The sequence below is a fragment of the Musca autumnalis genome, unplaced genomic scaffold (genome assembly GCF_047663935.1).
Source record: "Musca autumnalis isolate F117 unplaced genomic scaffold, ASM4766393v1 scaffold_5, whole genome shotgun sequence".
Taxonomy (NCBI): domain Eukaryota; kingdom Metazoa; phylum Arthropoda; class Insecta; order Diptera; family Muscidae; genus Musca; species Musca autumnalis.
In genome coordinates this window covers 71,050,280-71,068,250 of record NW_027412088.1, presented here as the reverse complement: position 1 = coordinate 71,068,250, position 17,971 = coordinate 71,050,280, and the positions used below count along the sequence as shown (strand labels likewise).

Sequence of the window (17,971 nt, the reverse complement as noted above, 5' to 3'; positions counted from 1 at the left end):
ATGTAAATATAAAGCATTCAAAACGTGTAATAAGTTTAGGAAGAAAAACAGTATTTTATGGTAGCAAATTTCGAAGTTTCAAATTTCATGAGTAGACCCTATTACATTTTGAAAACTAAATTTACAAAAAAAAGTAAGAATACAGCTGATTGTCACTTCTACCTTGTATAAATGTACCGTGAGGCAGACTATTTTGAAGAAACAATAATATCGACGCCACCAATGTTCGAGTTGATAACTGGAAAATTTCATTTGCTTATAATTTCGGTAATTAACGAAATATAATTAACCAAAATAAAGTTGTCGGTAACGCCTACCGATACTTCAAGTGTTGTCAACTTGTATTTCAATTTATCATTTATAATTTTGCGTTTTAATTTTACCGAATTTTGTTGGCAACGGCAAAAAAAAGTTACGGAATCTCACTACAGATTTGAACATGGATTAAATCGGTATACTCCTTCCTTCGGTATACCCACACAATATTTGGAAAAACTACCGTTTAATAGCTCGTCTCGGATCGTTTTATTTTTTGCAACAAGTTCTTTTTGTCATCTTCTGGATAGCGCAATTTTTTCCGGGGGGGGCTAATCCATACTTGACCATATAATGAATCAAAATTTAACAAAAGCCTGCCGCCACCAACTAAACCGGGTAATACGTAAGAAGGGAGAAACCGATTTGGTCCAAACGTTAAACGTAGTATTATTTCTTACAGTCTCGGAATATGTCCGAATATTGACTAAATCGGACCACTCTTTTGGATACCTCCCACACAAAGTTTGGAAAGAGTGCAGTTTAGGGACTCGCCTGGGATCGTTTTTAAATTTTTGTCAACAATTGTATGCTGCCCTAGTTACGACAGTACAATTTTTCGCGGGCAAGTCCGTACTTCCTGAGAAATAGACGTCAGAAGTATTGTGTTAACTTCTTTTCTTTAGGTCCGTGGCCGAGGCTTTCTTACTAGTCTAAACTCAGATCGCTTATCAGTTAATCTCTACACTGCATAGTCATGTACATTTTTCTGGAATATCATACCATATTTGGAAAACCTTTGACCATATTGGCAGCATTTTGCCTCTGCTCATCAACCAGTTGAAAGTTAAGTTAAAGCACGCACGTTTCTAGAGCCTAGTCCAGGGATAGACCAATTGTCGCCTATCAGGTTAACTTATATAAATACAATTGATTGTAAATGATAATTATACTTTTAAGAAAAAAAACTATGTTTCTCACAAATCAACTTTCGTCACGGCCATTAATTCTTCATTATTACTAAGGTAGTTTCTGTATTTGCTGCTAAGCCATATTTGGCTTTCAGTTGTCGAGTTTTCGATTTTACTATATTATTTTAAAATTCCTTACAATTACAGATATCCAAGTAAAAAACGTCTCGCCCGGCATCTTGAATACCATGATCCCGCTAAAGAGGTCATGTGTGACATTTGTGGTAAAGTGTTGCGCACTCGTAACTCCCTATCGAAGCACAAGAGGGCTGTTCATTACAAAAAACCCAAAACAGGACCCGTACAATGTTCCTACTGTGACAAATGGTATTCGACTCGTAGCACTCTACAGTTTCATGTCCTCAATATGCATATTCACGTTGACAGAGAACATCGTTGTGAGATATGCGGATTTGTGTCCACAACACGTGAGGCCAAAAAGAAACATATTCGATTCAAGCATAATACTGAAAGGAAGCATCAATGTACACTGTGCGATAAGGCATTTAAAGTGCCAACCCTATTGAAGGTAAGTGTTTTGATAGATCGTGTATTTTGGAGCTATTTATTTTATTAATTTTTATCTTTATTTACAGGAGCATATGGCCACCCATACCGGTGTTGATTTGTATAAATGTGAATGGTGTACTGCAACATTCAAATCTAAATCGAATCGTATAAATCACTGTAAACGTAATCATCCGGAGGAGTATAAAAAATCGGTTAAACCACGCTCCGTTCCCCAACCTATAAATGCCGTTGAAATAGTTGAGGAACATTTTCTTAAAGAGGAGGAGGATGAGGATGATGTTATTTATGAATATGAACTGATTGCAGAGGAGGAGGAGGAGGAGAATTCAGATTATAACTGATATATTGTGTTAAAATGAAGTGGATAATAAAATTAAAATGAAATAAAATGAATTTAATTTAAAAAAGCTATTGTTAAACACCATTTCTTTAGTATTAATACCTATTCGGAAAGATATTTTCTGAAGTTTTGAACACCAGACACGCATTACCACCCTTTTCATTTTTATGTTAACATTCGAATTTCCAAAATTCATTACAATTTCAGATTTTCTTGTCGAAGACTTATGGCCAAGCACATTAAATATCACAGCCCATCCAATTTAGTTGTCTGTGATATTTGTGGTAAAACTGTGCGCAGTGCTGACACTTTGAAAAAGCATAAAAATGCTGTGCACATTAAAAAACCAAAAGTTCCCGAACAATGCAGCTATTGCGGCAAATGGTATACGACTCGTAGCAATCTACAATTGCATGTCCTTAATATGCATGTTCACGCTAATGAAGAACATCGCTGTGAGATATGCGGATTTGTGTCCACAACACGTGAGGCCAAAAAGAAACATATTCGCTTTAAGCACACTGCTGAAAAGAGGCATAAATGTGGATTGTGTAATAAGGCTTTTAAGGTGCCAACATTATTGAAAGTAGGTGTTATTTATTTTTTATTATTTCCTTTGTTAATGCCTACCTTGTTTATGCTTGTAGGAGCATATGGCCACACATACCGGAGTGGATTTATATAATTGTCAATGGTGTCCAACAACATTTAAATCAAAATCTAATCGTATAAATCATTGTAAACGTCATCATGCTGAGGAGTATGCAAAATCCGTTAAACCACGCTCCCAACCCCAACCTATTAACACAGAAATGCTTGATGAAAGTTGTGCTATTGAAAGTGATGGTGTTGCCTATGAATATGAAGTGATTGAAGATGGTTCAGATATGCATGTATTGTTTAAGGACATGAAATGAATTATTTCAATTATTATTATATCAATAAAATAAATTTTAATATCACATATTTTTAAAGCGTAATGATGGTTTTAAATATATTCACCGTGGTGTAATTAGTTGTAAGTGTATTGTGATGTGTGTGTAAACTAAAAAAAAAAAAAACAAGTAACAAAAGTGCCGACAGAGATAAATCGAACCTAAAGGAAAGAAGTAAACACAATACTTCGGACGTCCATAGAGGTTTTTTGAGTTTCTGGGCCAATTCTCAGGACGTATGGACTTGCCCCGGAAAAAAATGTGTATCGTCGTAACTAAGGCCGCATACACAAAATGTTGGCAAATATTTAAAAACGATCCCAGATGAGTCCTTAAACTGCACTCTTTCCAAACTTTGTGTGGGAGGTACCCGAAACAGTGGTCCGATATAGTGAATATTCGGACATAATCCTAGTCTGTAAGAAATGATACGATATACAACGTTTGGACTAAATCGGTTTCTCACTTCGAGGGTAAAGTTTGTGCCGGCATGCTTTTTTTTTGTAGTGTTTGGGTCATTATATCAGGAAGTATGGACATGTCCTCGGCAAAGTTGCGTCGTCGTAGCCAGGGTTTCGGAGTCGAGGTATTTTTGGCTCGACTCCGACTCCAGAGGGGTTTTTTTCACGACTCCGGCTCCGACTCCGGGTCGACTCCGAGAGTGAATTCTTCTTATACCATTAAAAATGAATAAAATGTGCACAAATTTTTAACTTTTTCCTATATTTTGGCCTATATAGGCTAATGTGTTAGTTTTTCCTTACATATTTATTAGAAAGGGCAATAAGGACTACATGTAATAAAAAAACTATAAGCAATTCACGACCAATTTTCAAAATGGATGTAAGCCAACATTTTAGTGTGCTTAGCCTTAAAAGAAGACCCCCAGTTGTAAAGCTCAATAAAGCCATTTTTCATGATTTTTTTTTTTTTTTTTTTTTTTTTTTTTTTTTTGAGAAAGCTAGGTAATCTTTTTTGGCAGATTTTTTCTTCATTTGAAAGAGAAAAATATACGAAGCATTGAAGCCGTCTACGAAACCTTGTTTTTATTAAAGCATTTTGCGGTGCGAAAACTAATAATCCAATTGTCATATATTTTTGTGGGCGATTTCGAGAAAAACACAGTTTATTGTTCCCATCCAACGCTCATTCTGAGGCATTATTGTTCCGATCGACTTAAAAATCTGACCACACATTCTATGCTATTTATACTTTCTACTTTTTTCTGAAATTTATAAATAGGGATCACCCATTAAACTAAAGTTCAGCGCTCACATTTTGAACTTTGGTGTGGAGTGGACAATTTTATTGAAATCAGCACGTAGGCAGATGGATGTTTTTTGGAACTGAAAAATTAGTAAACGATCAGATTTCGTGCATGAAGATATTCTACAAAAATGTTGCTAAGAAAAGTTTATGTAGCGTCGGTCCACTAGGACAAGAAATCGACATTGTCATGTTTGCATTGTCCTTTATCACTTTTACCCGATTGGGTACTTTCTCATGAAAACTCTATGATTATGTATTTCATTGAATTTCGAATATATAATTAATAGTGTAGAAAACTCGGATACACATGAACTATATCTGTTCCTGGCGGACAGTTCCGGTTATTTAATCCGGTATTTAATAGAAGACAAGGATGACTTCTCAAAAAAAAAGATGAGAATACAAATAGACCTTTGTGAGAAGACCAGTAAGACTTCTGACGAAAGAGGTTAAAGGTCCAATCTTATATCGATTGTCATAGAACTTTACTTTTGTTTTCAAAAATGTAACGAATCAATTGGATTAACAAAAGGGGATGAAAAGACTACACTTCAGAGGATAGTAAATATCCTGGGAATTGTCCTTTAACTTAGTATAATATGTAATTTGCATATATATTTTTTTATACCTTTCTTTTAAAATAATTAATGATTTTTAAAAAAATTCTTGTTCCAAATTTGATGTTATATTTCTATAACGTGGAAAAAAATTTGCCCGGAGTCGGAGTCGAGTTATTTTTTTCGACTCAGACTCCGACTCCGACTCCAGCGAAATTGCTCGACTCCGACTCGTAGACTCCGACTCCGACTCCGAAACCCTGGTCGTAGCCCGACCAGCAAGAATAATTTGTTACAAAAAAATTTGGAAAACTATCCGAGACGAGCTTTTTTTCCCCAATTTTGTGTGGGAGGTACAGCGATGGTATAGCGATTTAGTCCATCTTCAAAACAGATCTATACCCGGAAGTAATATTACCATTTTCACAGTTATGACCAATTTGGTTACTCCCTTCAAGAGTTAGAGTGGGTACTATTTTAGCGAACAATTTTGAACGTTTGTGGGGGAGGTACCGGAAGGAGTGGACTATCTTTGAACTTAAACTAAGTTTGGACAAACAATTAAGAAAGTATCGGTCAGCGGTGCCGAAGGAGATATACCGTCAGCATCTGACCGAAAGAGAAGCAAACAAAGTTTGAAAGAAATGTTTGAAAAAGTATGGCAGGGTTTTTTGGAGCTTTTGGACCATTATCTCAGCAAATATAAACTTACTCCGGAAAAAAATTGTACCGTTGTACTAAAGCAGGTGAAAACAATCGTTTGTAAAAAATATCCCAGACGAGTCTTCAAACTGCACTTTTCCCAAATTGTGTGTGGGGAGTACACGAAGGAGTGGACAGATAAGGTCCATATAGCAGCCTGATACACGACTTGATAAAATAATACGATGTGCAAAGTTTAGACCAATCAGAAGTTATCAAGGGTTATCTTTCGGATTTGCCATTTCAGTTGGTGCTCTGAGAGCACTGCTCTCAGTGTTTCTTGATGCTTTTAGGCCATTATTTCAGGAAATATGAACTTGCCACCAAAAATAATTGTACCGTAGTGAAGGGGCCTCAAGTAGGGATAGGTAATGGAAAGCAATAATCGATTTTTCGATTTTGGTCTAAAACTACCCAGCAAAATTTGACGGAAGGGGTTCTTTGCGATGACGTGATTTCATGTCATCTTTTGCATTGGTTCAAATGAAGTCGTGGAAGATCCGATCTTTTCATTAGGATTTGAACCAATGCAAAGGAAGTCGTGAAAGATCCGATCTTTTCATCAGCATTTGTACCCATTCCATCGATCCAATAGAGATGATGTTTGTGTTTTTATTTACACACCTGTTTATTTTCATTTTGGTATGTTCCAGTACTGCAAAAATCTACTAATTTTTACTATTTTTTTCCGATAACATAAAGGAAAAATTGTTATTGTAGTAAAAATAAGTAGATTCTTGCAGTTTCTGGAACAGACCAAAGTTGTAAGAACTGTCGTCGTGATGTTGTCTTACATTTCCTGCATATCAAACAACTAAAACTTCTAAACAATTGGTATTATATGAAGTCCCAACCATCGAGCTAAAAATAGAATCGGACTGCACAAATTGCTATTTTAAAAGTTCCCTTGTCTGTTCTAAATCTGACATAGAATGAAATCAATCAAATCTCGCTTCTTGCAATTTGGAAAAAAAGTCCGAAACGAAAAGGAACAAGAATCTGAAAATAAAGAAGAAACTACTTTTGGAAAGAAACAATTAAAAATAAATTAATTAAGCATAAATGGTATTTTCCATAAAAAGTCTCTCCTCCCCGTTCGTTACATTTTGTTCTTAGAGATCCCTAAAGCAAGCCGGGTTGTAGATCCCTACATATTTCCGTCACTATACAAAAGAGTATAAATTACCAAAATGTTGTTATAAAATAACAAAATTATAAAATAAAAGTAATTTACGAAATAAACATACTTAAAGGAGAGCATTTGGAGTCCATGTCGATGGGAAGATAATTCAAAAAAACCTTTTGTAAGATGAAAGAATATCAGTTGCGGAGAACGGAGGAAGTAATCTTTTGCGTTGCAGCGGTGGTGATAACATTGCAATTTTGGATGTAAACTTTTGAAAAACTAAACTGATAAATTAATTGTAGTTATTTCATGAATTCGTTTGAATTAATAAAGAGTTTTGTTTTTCATGAAAACCATATTTCAATACAGCATTTCCATTTTCCAAACAACACATGAAAATTTCATGCCAAGGGGTTGGTGAAAATGACATGCCAAAGCATTGGTTAAAATGACATGTCAAAGCATGGGTGAAAATGATGTGTCAAAGCATTGGTGAAAATGACATGTCAAATCATTGGTGGAAATGACATGCCAAAGCATTGGTGGAAATGACATGTCAACGCATTGGTTAAAATGACATGCGTAGGATCCAAAAAAGAACGTCATCTTTTGGGGTCCACGCTCATATAAAATTCATCGATGAAGATGCTAAAAAGATGACATGCTAGATCACTTGCACCCATGATTGAATGTCATCTTTGGCATCGAACATTTTGCTGGGTATACTACAATAAATACAATGTACATTTCTTAAATGCTAACAATAATTTAAAATAATTTAAAATTAAAAATAAATTTATTTGAATGACATCTTCTTTTGAAAATGTAAAACCGCCAAGTCAGCAATCAATGGGCAAACTCGAAAATCGATCACAAGATAATCGATTATGCGATTTTCCCTCCAGCCAAAAGTCTACCACATTTTTTAGACTTTTAACTGCAAAAACTCGACTAATCGATTAATCGAAAGTCGACTTACCTATCCCTAGCCTCAAGGACAACCGCCTGAAAAAAAGTTTCAAATAGATCCGAGACGAGTCCTCAAACTGCACTTTTCCCAAATTTTGTGGGGAATGTACCCAAAGGAAAGGACCGATATAGTCCATATTCCAACCTGATACATGATTGTATGAAATAATACAATGTGCAAAGATTGGACCAATCAGAAACCCTCTGTTAGAGTTATTTTGCGGATTTGCCATTTCAGTTGGTACAGTCAGGGTTTCTTGGAGTTTTAAGGCCATTATCTCAGAAAGTATGGACTTTTAGCTCTTAAATTTATCTTTTTCCAAATTTTGAGAGGGAGGTAGCCAAAGGTGTAGACCGATATAGTCCATGTTCGAACATGATCTATGCCTAAAAGTAATATTGTCATACGTAAAGTTGTGACCAATTCAGCTACTGACTTCGAGAGCTATCGTGCGCAGCATTTTAGCGAAATTTTTTAACTTTTGTGGGGGGGGGGGGGGGTACCGGAAGGAGTAGACCGATATGGTCCATCCCCCATCGAATTTGAACTTAGTTTGAACAAAATATTGCGATACCCAACATTTGAACAAAATCGATTGATTCGTTCGAGAGTTGTCGTGCGCACCAGTATGACAGACAGACGGACGAACATGGCTAAATTTACTCCAAATTGTCTGAAACGGATTACGTCCAAACATTCGATCAGACAAAATTTTGGTCGTAGCCTAAAAGTTGAGGATATAAAAATAAATAAAAAAAAGTAAAACAACACCCTGTGTACGTCCCTGCCATGTGAACCCCCCTCTGAATTTGACCCAGATATATTCAACACCCGTGACAATTCTGGCTCCTATATACATCATTATTCACCAGCTTCATCGAATCTGTGCTAATTCTAGTACTCCCGATCAGTGGTAGTTCGAGTTCTTCGTTCGCCGGAGGTTGACAGTTAAGCTGAAATCCTGAGTAAAAATAGATTTCAATAAAGCAATCAATGATAGTCGGTCGAAACGTTTTCCATTGAGTGCCACCAATAAAATAGTAATAAAGTAAGCCCATTGGCGATAGATCGGCTTCGGACTCTATAGGAGCCAAAAATCACCTCTTTGACCTAAATACAGATAGTGTTTGAGGCTTCAAATACATTATTACGCTTTTGGATGTTGGCCTGTATTTGGAGTGAGATCTTGAGGTCTTTGAAGATGGTTCAAGGTCCGGTGGTCAAACTCCGGTCCAACTTCTGCGATCGCTTGACGCGAATAGTTAAAGATATGGTTTGGTTTGTGCACGTTTTCAGCTTCTTGGACTGTTTGATTTAGATTACGCATCAGCGATGTAGCCAGTTACAATCGGCTGGTGTCCGATTAAATGACATCCCGTTCTTTTGACTATATCGCTTAATCTCCTTCTGAATTTGTCGTTGTTGTTGATGTAGCAACGCAAATATGTTCGTTCCTGTATTCTTGCAGTTATCTGTTTCCGGTTCCTCTCTACCCGCAATCCCACGGCGGCCGGTTCTATGCACTGCATTGACTTGGGCAAGGGCAGTCACCTCAACAATTATGTGTTTTTGATCGAATTTGTCATGGGGGTGGATCCTGATGGACTATTTCGTGGTTGCTGACATAATTATGTAAGTGAATGATCAACATGTTCTGTTGCTGTACGAGTTGTTTCAGGAAGCGATATCGATGTTTGCGGTGCGATCAACATTATTTGATTGCAACTCCTTCAATAAAAGTGATTGGTGAGGTCGATTGTCTTTTGACTTTTTAGATGACAACAAGTATCTCTTTGCTCCTATCCCACATAATGACCGAGATAGCTTTGAGTACCTTACTATGTTTTTGGACTTCAGTCTTCCTTTGCAGTGGTGTCTTGAGGTGCTAGAAGCATATTATTATTTTCTTTCCGTGGGTCAAAGCGTATGGCTTTTGCTAAAGCATATTATTATGTCGAAGAATGTCCGTCTCTTCAGGTATTAAGATAGAAATATAATCAGTTCGTTGCTTGCTTTCCAAATTTCAAATTATATGGGGGAACGCCGTCGGAATTGCGAAGAGACTCTGGCATTCCTTTATAATTTGATATTTGGAAAGCAAGCAACGAGCTGATTCTGTTTCTACCTTTAGATCCTCAAATATACACAAACTTCTTAATGGACTATGGAGACTTGTCTTATATCAATGTGTGCACAGCGATTCGTTTCATTTTTCACATATAGATCTTATAAATTTTTTCCTTGGGGAAGATCGAGTGGAATTTATATGTATTTTATAATTCTAGATCTGAAACCCTTTCATTAATTTCTCGTTGGAGTCGAGCTTAATGACCGATGATTTTTTGCAAGTGAAAAAGGAAAGCCCAAGATTCGAACACACACAACCGCCATTATGTGACCTGCTTTCGCTGTTGGTAGCAGCTCATCAGACATATCGGCTGTGGAGTGGCTTCTATGTCTTCGAACTTTTCATTTTTCAAATGCAATGTTTTCTAAGGTGATGAGCTTTATTTACATTCAAACATTTTCTCCAATCCTTTAGTACAATATGTATGTAAATAGCTCACTTTTCTATTGTCACCAAAAGCTGCTAAGAACAACTCTTTCCAAAATTTCATTACATTTTCAGATATCCCAGTAAGAAACGTTTAAACAGCCATCTTCAATATCACAACCCAATGTATGAGGTCGTCTGTGATATTTGTGGCAAAGTGTTGCGCACCAGCAACAGCCTGTCAAAGCATAAAAAGGCCGTTCATTTTAAGAAACCCAAAACGGGTCCTGAACAATGCAGTTACTGCCACAAATGGTACACCACGCGTAGCAACCTACAATTACACGTTCTGAATAAGCACATACATACGGATCGTGAACATCGTTGTGAAATATGTGGATTTGTTTCGGCAAGTCGTGAGGCTAGAAAGAGCCATATACGTTTTATGCATAAGTCCGAAAAACGGCACAAATGTACAATGTGTGAGAAGGCGTTTAAGACACCAACAACATTAAAAGTAAGTTGAAACTTGGAATATTTTTAAAAAATTAATTTAATTTTTTTTTTTCTAATTGTTTTACAGGAACACATGGCCACCCATACCGGAGAGAATTTATACAAATGTGAATGGTGTACGGCTACATTTAAATCGAAATCGAATCGTATAAATCACTGGAAACGTCATCATCCCGTGGAGTATAGTAATTATCCTTTCAAAAAAGCCATCATGCCCTTTCATTTGAATATTGAAATGCTTCAAGGTGATGCTGCCGCAAAAGATGATAATAGTGGCATTGTTGAATATGAATGAATTTATTTAAATGTAATGAAAAATGAATGAATATGTTGAATTACTGTTTTTTTTTTTGTTTGCTTAATAAAAAGTAATGGGTCTTAAAACTTGTTAAGAATTTTTAATCTACAAAACATTATCTATTTAGTAAAAGACTACTTTGGTCCTAATGAGAGAATAGTTCAGGCTACTACAACAAAACATTTATTTAAAGTCCAACTTGTAGGCCTATTCGGTAAAGTTGTTAAAATTTATTTTGTTTTTGTAACAACTACAAAATAAACAAATGGAATTGTTTTAAAATAAACAATGAGTAAATTCAAGGCGAATTTAACAAGGTGATCCAATAGTTGACGTTAGGTTGTAGTCTTCATTTGCTGTCAAATTTTTTTTGCGCGAAATATCCACAACGTTTAGAAGAAAACGTTAAAATATTATTCGCGAAGCTTAAACAAAGATGTTGTACACAGATATTTTTTATAGAAGCGAAATATTTGTTATTTATTTTTGATTAAAAATATGTTTTGACAGCAAATGAAGACATAGGTTGCTATTATTGTATCACCTTCTTTCTTACACCATGAGTAAATTTGTTAAAAAGTTACTGAATAGGAGGGCTGTAGGGGAATTCTCTAACTCATTTTTCGAGTTACAAAACACAAAATTATTAATGAAAATTTTTAATTTGATATCGGTAAGACTTAAATTAAATTTTGATATCGGTAAGACTTAACTACTGCTACATTTTTGTCGCTGTCTTAACAAAAAAAATCGTTAAGTACCGAAATTGTAAGCATTTTAATTTTACCGATTTTTGTCGGTAACTCGAAAAATGAGTTACAGAATCACAGTACTAATGGTATATTTTAATGATTTTAGTATTTCAAACATTTTTTCAAATTTTGTATCCGAACAAATTAAATTGTGTACAAAAACAAGAAATGTTCAACATTTCAATGAAGAATTTTGTGTATAGTTTATTTTAATATATGTAGCTGGTAACTATCTATACAATTATCTTCATCAACATTGATTGCTCCATTTTTAAATTCATTACATTTTCAGATATCCAAGCGAAAGATATTTAAAAGCCCATCTAGAATATCACAAACCTAACAATGAATTTGTTTGTGATTTTTGCGGTAAAGTGCTGCGCACAATGAACAGCCTGGATAACCATAGAAAAGTTGTACACATTAAGAAACCCCAAAAAGTTCCCGAACAATGTAGCCAATGTGGCAAATGGTATGGTTCACATAGAAATTTACTAGTGCATGTCCTAAATATGCATAGACACAGCGATCGTGAACATCGTTGTGAGATATGCGGTTTTGTATCGACAACTCGTGACGGCAAAACGAAACATATACGACTTCAGCACCGCGCTGAAAAAAATCATAAATGTTCATTGTGTGATAAGGCTTTTAAGGTTCCCATACAATTGAAAGTAAGTAAGCATGGGGAATTTTTCCATTTCTTTTTTTCTTCCATTTGTATTAATTCGATTTTTTACATTATTTTCAGGAACATATGGCCGTACATACCGGAGAGAATTTCTTCAAATGTAAATTTTGTGATGTAACTTTTAATTCAAGATGGAATCGTCGGAATCATTATAAACGGGAACATCCCGTGGAATATGCCGAGTCATTGAAACCACGCTCCTATGAGTGAATATTATTTGTAAAGTGAAATATCACGGTGCCCTTGAACCAAATTTAAATGGAAAGTGCTTACACCTGGGAAGTTTTTGCGTATTCTGAAACTACAATGTTCATAGATGAGAAAAATTAAAAACAAAAAAAAAAAAAAAAAACAAAAAATCGCCGGAGCGCTTTTTAAATAAATCGCGATTCAAGTTGACATTTTTAAGGTTTTTTTTTAATTTTTCACGATTTTGCTTAGAAACCGCAATCCCTATGGAAATGAGACTAAAGAAAATATTGTAGCTATGAAAATTTTCTACAATATTGATTTTCATGATATCTTCGTAGTTTTCACCGTTATTGAGATATAGAAGTTCAACTTAGGACAATGGATTGACTGTATGGCCTCTTTATAAAACAATGCCATTACTGCAATTTTCCAACTTAAACTTATATATCTCAAAAATGGAACAACCCAGAAAAAATTACGAAAGCCAATCATGTAGAGAATTTTCACAGCTAAAAGATTCCCTCTAGTCCCATTTCGATAAGACTTACCGTTTTCAAATCGCAAATCGTGAAACTCTAACAAAAAACCTAAAACTGTGACTTGAACATCTATATATCTCAAAAATGGTAAAACCTTGGAACAAATCATAACGGTCACTTCTCTAGAGAATTTTCACAGCTACAACATTTTCTTTAGCCCCATTTCGATAGGACTTGAGGTTTCCAAACAAAATTGCGAAAACCTAAAATATACCTAAAATTGTGAATTTTGCTTGCGATTTATTTAAAAATCCATCCACCGCTTTTTTTTCTTGTTCTTGGATTTTTCTCATCTATGAACATTGTAGTTTCAGAATCCGCAAAAACTTCCCAGGTGTAAGCACCTTCCATTTAAATTTGGTTCCAGGGGCACCGTGATATAAATTGAAGATTAAGATGAGGAACAAAAAAAGAAGAAGAATGAAAATGTAATTGAATTGTTCGTTATAAATAAAACTTATTGAATTATAGAATAATGCAATTTTGTAATAATTGATTTAATTAAATAATATTTTTTCTAATACAAAAATTTGCTGAGATTCCTCTGTTTTCGGGAATCTAAAAATAACGAAGGAAACAAGTAAAAAAGTAAAAGACCCTCAGCCTATGACATAAAGAAAGGAAGCTACCCCAATATAATATTGTATTAAGAACTGCAAGAACTATCGGAAGTAAAATTTTTTATTTACCCAGAGACAGGGTTCTCAACTTTTCTTATGACTAAATGTTTGAACTTTTGTGATGGAGTTACAGGAAGAAGTTGTGAATCCCTCCTAAAACGTGGACTCCTTTTAAGATATATTTTGAGCGAAATTTTTGAACTTCTTTGTGGGAAGTACCCGATGGAATAGACCGATATAGTCAATATTCGAACGTGATTTACGTGTGAGAGTATTATTATGATGTACAAATGTTGGACTAATGTCATCGGGAATTGTAGATTGTCGCCGCAGGATTTTTTAGTGGATTACGTCAGGAGTCATGGACTTGTCAACGAAAAAAATTATTTCGTTGTAAGGTAAACATTTCCAATCAATCCTCGAATAGCCGTTAAACTATACATATGCGAACATTTGGAACTTTCGCGAGGGAGCTAATCGAAGAAGTTTTGAAAAATAGTCCATCTTGGAAACTATAGCGGGATTTCATAACTTTTTTGCCGTTAATCAATAAAATTTAAAGTCAAAATTGTGAATGAAAAGATGAAAAAAAGTTCACAACACTTGCGGTATCGGTAGAGCTTAGCAACAACTTTATTTTGGTCGATAGCTTTACTACAAATTCCGTCAATTATAATTATAATAAAAATATGCATTTATTGATCGTCGTCGGTATTTCTCTCATTAGCTAGTTACAGAATCGCTCTACTGATGTATGTTTGGAAGAAATTTTACGACGTGCACAAATTTTCAAAATATCAAGGAGTAACCGATACTCAATTCTTTTGGTTTTGGTGCTGCAATTTCAATATCCGAGCAAGTTAAATTGTGTAAAACACAAGAGATGTTCACCATTTCAATGATGAATTTTGTGTATAGTATCCTTTAACATACATATGTAGGTGGTAGCTATCTTTACAATTACCTACATCAACATTGATTGCTCTATTTTCAAATTCATTTTAATTTCAGATATCCAAGCGAAAAATATTTAAAAGTCCATCTAGAATATCACAAACCTTCCAATGATTTTGTTTGTGATTTTTGCGGTAAAGTGCTGCGCACAATGAACAGCCTGGATAAGCATCGGAAAACGGTACACATTAAGAAACCCGAAAAAGTTCCCGAACAATGTAGCTATTGTGGCAAATGGTATACTACGCATACGAATTTACGGGTACATATCCTAAATATGCATGTACACACCGATCGTGAACATCGTTGTGAGATATGTGGTTTTGTATCGGCAAGTCGTCAAGGTAAAAAGAAACATATACGAATTCGGCACATTGCTGAAAAGATTCATAAATGTTCATTGTGTGATAAGGCTTTTAAGTTTCCCATACAACTGAAAGTAAGTGGATTTTTTTATTTCTTTGCATTTGTATTAATTTGATTTTTTTATGCATTATTTTCAGGAACATATGGCCATACATACCGGAGAGAAATTCTTCAAATGTGCCTTTTGTGATGGAAATTTTAATTCAAAATGGAATCGTCGGAATCACTGTAGACGTGAACACCCCGTGGAATATGGAGAGTCATTGAAACCACGCTCCTATGAGTGAATGCTGAAATATTTTGTGTAGTTTAAGATGAGGAACAAAAACGAAGAATTGAATGGAATTGGAATTAAATTAAATTGAATTGTTCTTTATAAATAAAAATATTGAATTCAAAGAATAATGAAGTTTTGTAATTAGTTGCTTAATTTAATGTGTTTGGTCTGTTCTTTTAAAATTTAGAAATCACAAAAGAAATATTTTTTTCTAATAAAAATAATTGCTGAGATTTAATTGCTTTCGGGAAACTGAAAATAATAAAGAAAACAAATAAAAAGTAATAGATCCTCAGAAAAGAATCAACCCCAATATGGGTTGTTTTACCCAATACTGTTGTAATAAGAACTGCGAGAACTGTCGGATATAAAGACATGTCTCAATCTTCTCTTAAGCCTATATGTTTAAATTGTGTTCGACTAATGTCATCGCGAATTTTAGTTTGTCATCGTAAGATTTTTTAGAGAATTATATTAGAAATTATGAACTTACTCACTAAAAACATTATATCGCTGTAAACGAGTGCACTTAAGCGAACATTTAGACCTATCGTGAGAGATGTAACTCATGAAGGTATCCAATATAGACCTTCTTGGAATCTGATGTAAGTTTGAAAAAAATTTACAACGTGCACAAAGTTTCAAAATTTCAAAGAGTAACCGTTACTCAATTTGTTTTCGTGCTACCCATCATTCATTTCTGTTGATGTCGCCAGCGTTTCTTAGAACTCTTGGAGACATTATCTCAGGAAGTATTGACTTGCCACCGAAAAAAATTGTATTGTCGTAAAAAGGACTGTGGGTACAAAAAAGTTTAAAACTATTCGGCAGCTGTTCAAGTTGTTGTTGTACCAGCATATTGTATGTTTGTAAGTTCGTTTTTCTACCTAATATGGCCCTGGGTCTATATACAGTTCTAGGAATGTGGCTGCTTCGATGGATTATTATCCCAAAGCTGCATGAGATTGTTGAGTAGCTTTGGCAGGGCAGTTGAAAAGGCACAATGTATCGTGTTGGGCAGATTTTTTGCACGGTGTTATCGATACTTGCCATATAGGAATTCAAACCATCCCGAGCGTAATTAAGCCAAAACCACTCTGGCTTGTCGTGGAAACTGACGTTCCTCAGCTGCGATAGATAGGCGATGTTCTCCGAGGACCGCATTCATACGATAGTTGTTTATGGCATCTGCAACTGCATCTATGTGAATGTTGTTCAAACCTGATTGATAGGCTTGCAGAAATAGGGGTTCTCTCTTGTAACATTGGACCTATCTTTCTAAATCATGAAGATCGCTCCTGACATGCCTGGATGGCGGGGGTCATATCCACCATATGATGATTTGAATGGCTCTCACAGTAACACCCGAGCAAGTGCTGCATCGAGAGTTGTTGTTGTACTGGAAGAATATCCGACTTGGAATGTAAATGGTTCAATGAAGACATGAGGACCTCCTCACTGAAGACATGAGGACCCTGTTGGTATTCTGACAGGTTAGAATATTTTGCCATCGCATTGTACCTATATTCGTGGACCACACTGGTACCGCATAGCTTACCACAGACCGATCTATAGCGATATATGTGGTCAACAAGGTTTTTTATCTTTACTGCCGGCTTAAGGAATTTGTTCCTATATATCAGCTTGTCGCAGGTAGCTGTGACATGCGCGACACCCCTACAATCTTGGGATAGATAGTTTTCCAAATTCTTCTAACATCGACCATGACATTTAAAATCAGGGTTCCCCTCCGCAGTCTATGTGGTGAACAGATGGCCGTAGATTTAATGGCGAATATTTGCACATTCCTCGCGTGGGAAGAAGTGGTAAGATCAGTCTAATAGGAGTTCAGTCTTCCACAAATAACATCAGGGAAGTTACCTGACGCCAATATATATAATCATCCACATACGTTACGATTTCTCTGTCGTCTGGAGGAGGTGGAATACAGGAGAACTAGATGTTTAGCAGTTACTGAAATAAAACATCAATCTGAGGAACTCTCCGTTTCACGCTACAAACCTTGGACTTCTCGTACGACAGGCGTCCACACATATAATTGATTATCCCACGTTTCAAAATGGGTCCGAGGGTAGTATGCTAGACGTCCTCAAACAGCTTGGACCGCATGACATTAATGGGCCGATTCCGTACAGCGAGGCGGCTTATTCTGGTTGAGCTCTCGACTAATATGTGTGGAGATGGCGTGTAGCCATGCTGATGATCTCCAACTGGATAGCTATTTCTGACACTGGGGAGGACTAAAACCTCAACGGTCTTTGCTACGAGAGACAAAAGCTAAATCGGTCTGTACGATTCACCTTTGGGACCACCCTGCCCATATATAAATAGTGACGTGGGTGATATCTCAAAAATTGAATCAAGCCAATATATTTTGTTTTTACGTTAGGTCTGTACGATAACTTTGCAAGTAAAAAGTAGAGTTGGGCAATCTCGTTCAATTGAACGATCCGGATCACTGTCCTCCGAATGAGTAACATCACAAAAACCAACGTGTGAAATTAAGTATATGCAGTTTTGTCAAAGAAATTACCGGTGTCCATTGAACGAGATTGCCCAACTCTAGTAAAAAGTACTTCCAAGCACTTCTCAGTT

At 35.7% G+C, this 17,971-nt stretch overlaps 1 protein-coding gene across 12 annotated transcripts in view; it reads left to right on the top strand.

Annotated features, from left to right (window-relative positions):
• LOC141387190 (uncharacterized) overlaps positions 1-17,971 on the top strand; it is a 225,527-nt gene that overhangs the window by 180,245 nt on the left and 27,311 nt on the right. The window contains exons 3-5 of one of the 12 annotated variants that reach the window (XM_073956500.1): positions 12,009-12,390; positions 12,468-12,626; positions 13,506-13,619. The exons of 6 other annotated variants lie outside the window; for them this stretch is intronic. In XM_073956500.1, coding sequence (XP_073812601.1) covers positions 12,009-12,390; positions 12,468-12,617 — 532 coding nt within the window. In that variant the 3' untranslated portion in view covers positions 12,618-12,626; positions 13,506-13,619. Of the gene's footprint in view, positions 1-1,373; positions 1,756-1,822; positions 2,165-2,304; positions 2,684-2,744; positions 3,078-10,285; positions 10,668-10,733; positions 11,051-12,008; positions 12,391-12,467; positions 13,620-14,769; positions 15,152-15,215; positions 15,478-17,971 lie in introns of those variants that run through there. 5 more of the 12 variants (XM_073956501.1, XM_073956498.1, XM_073956475.1 and 2 more) reach the window with 5 other exon arrangements.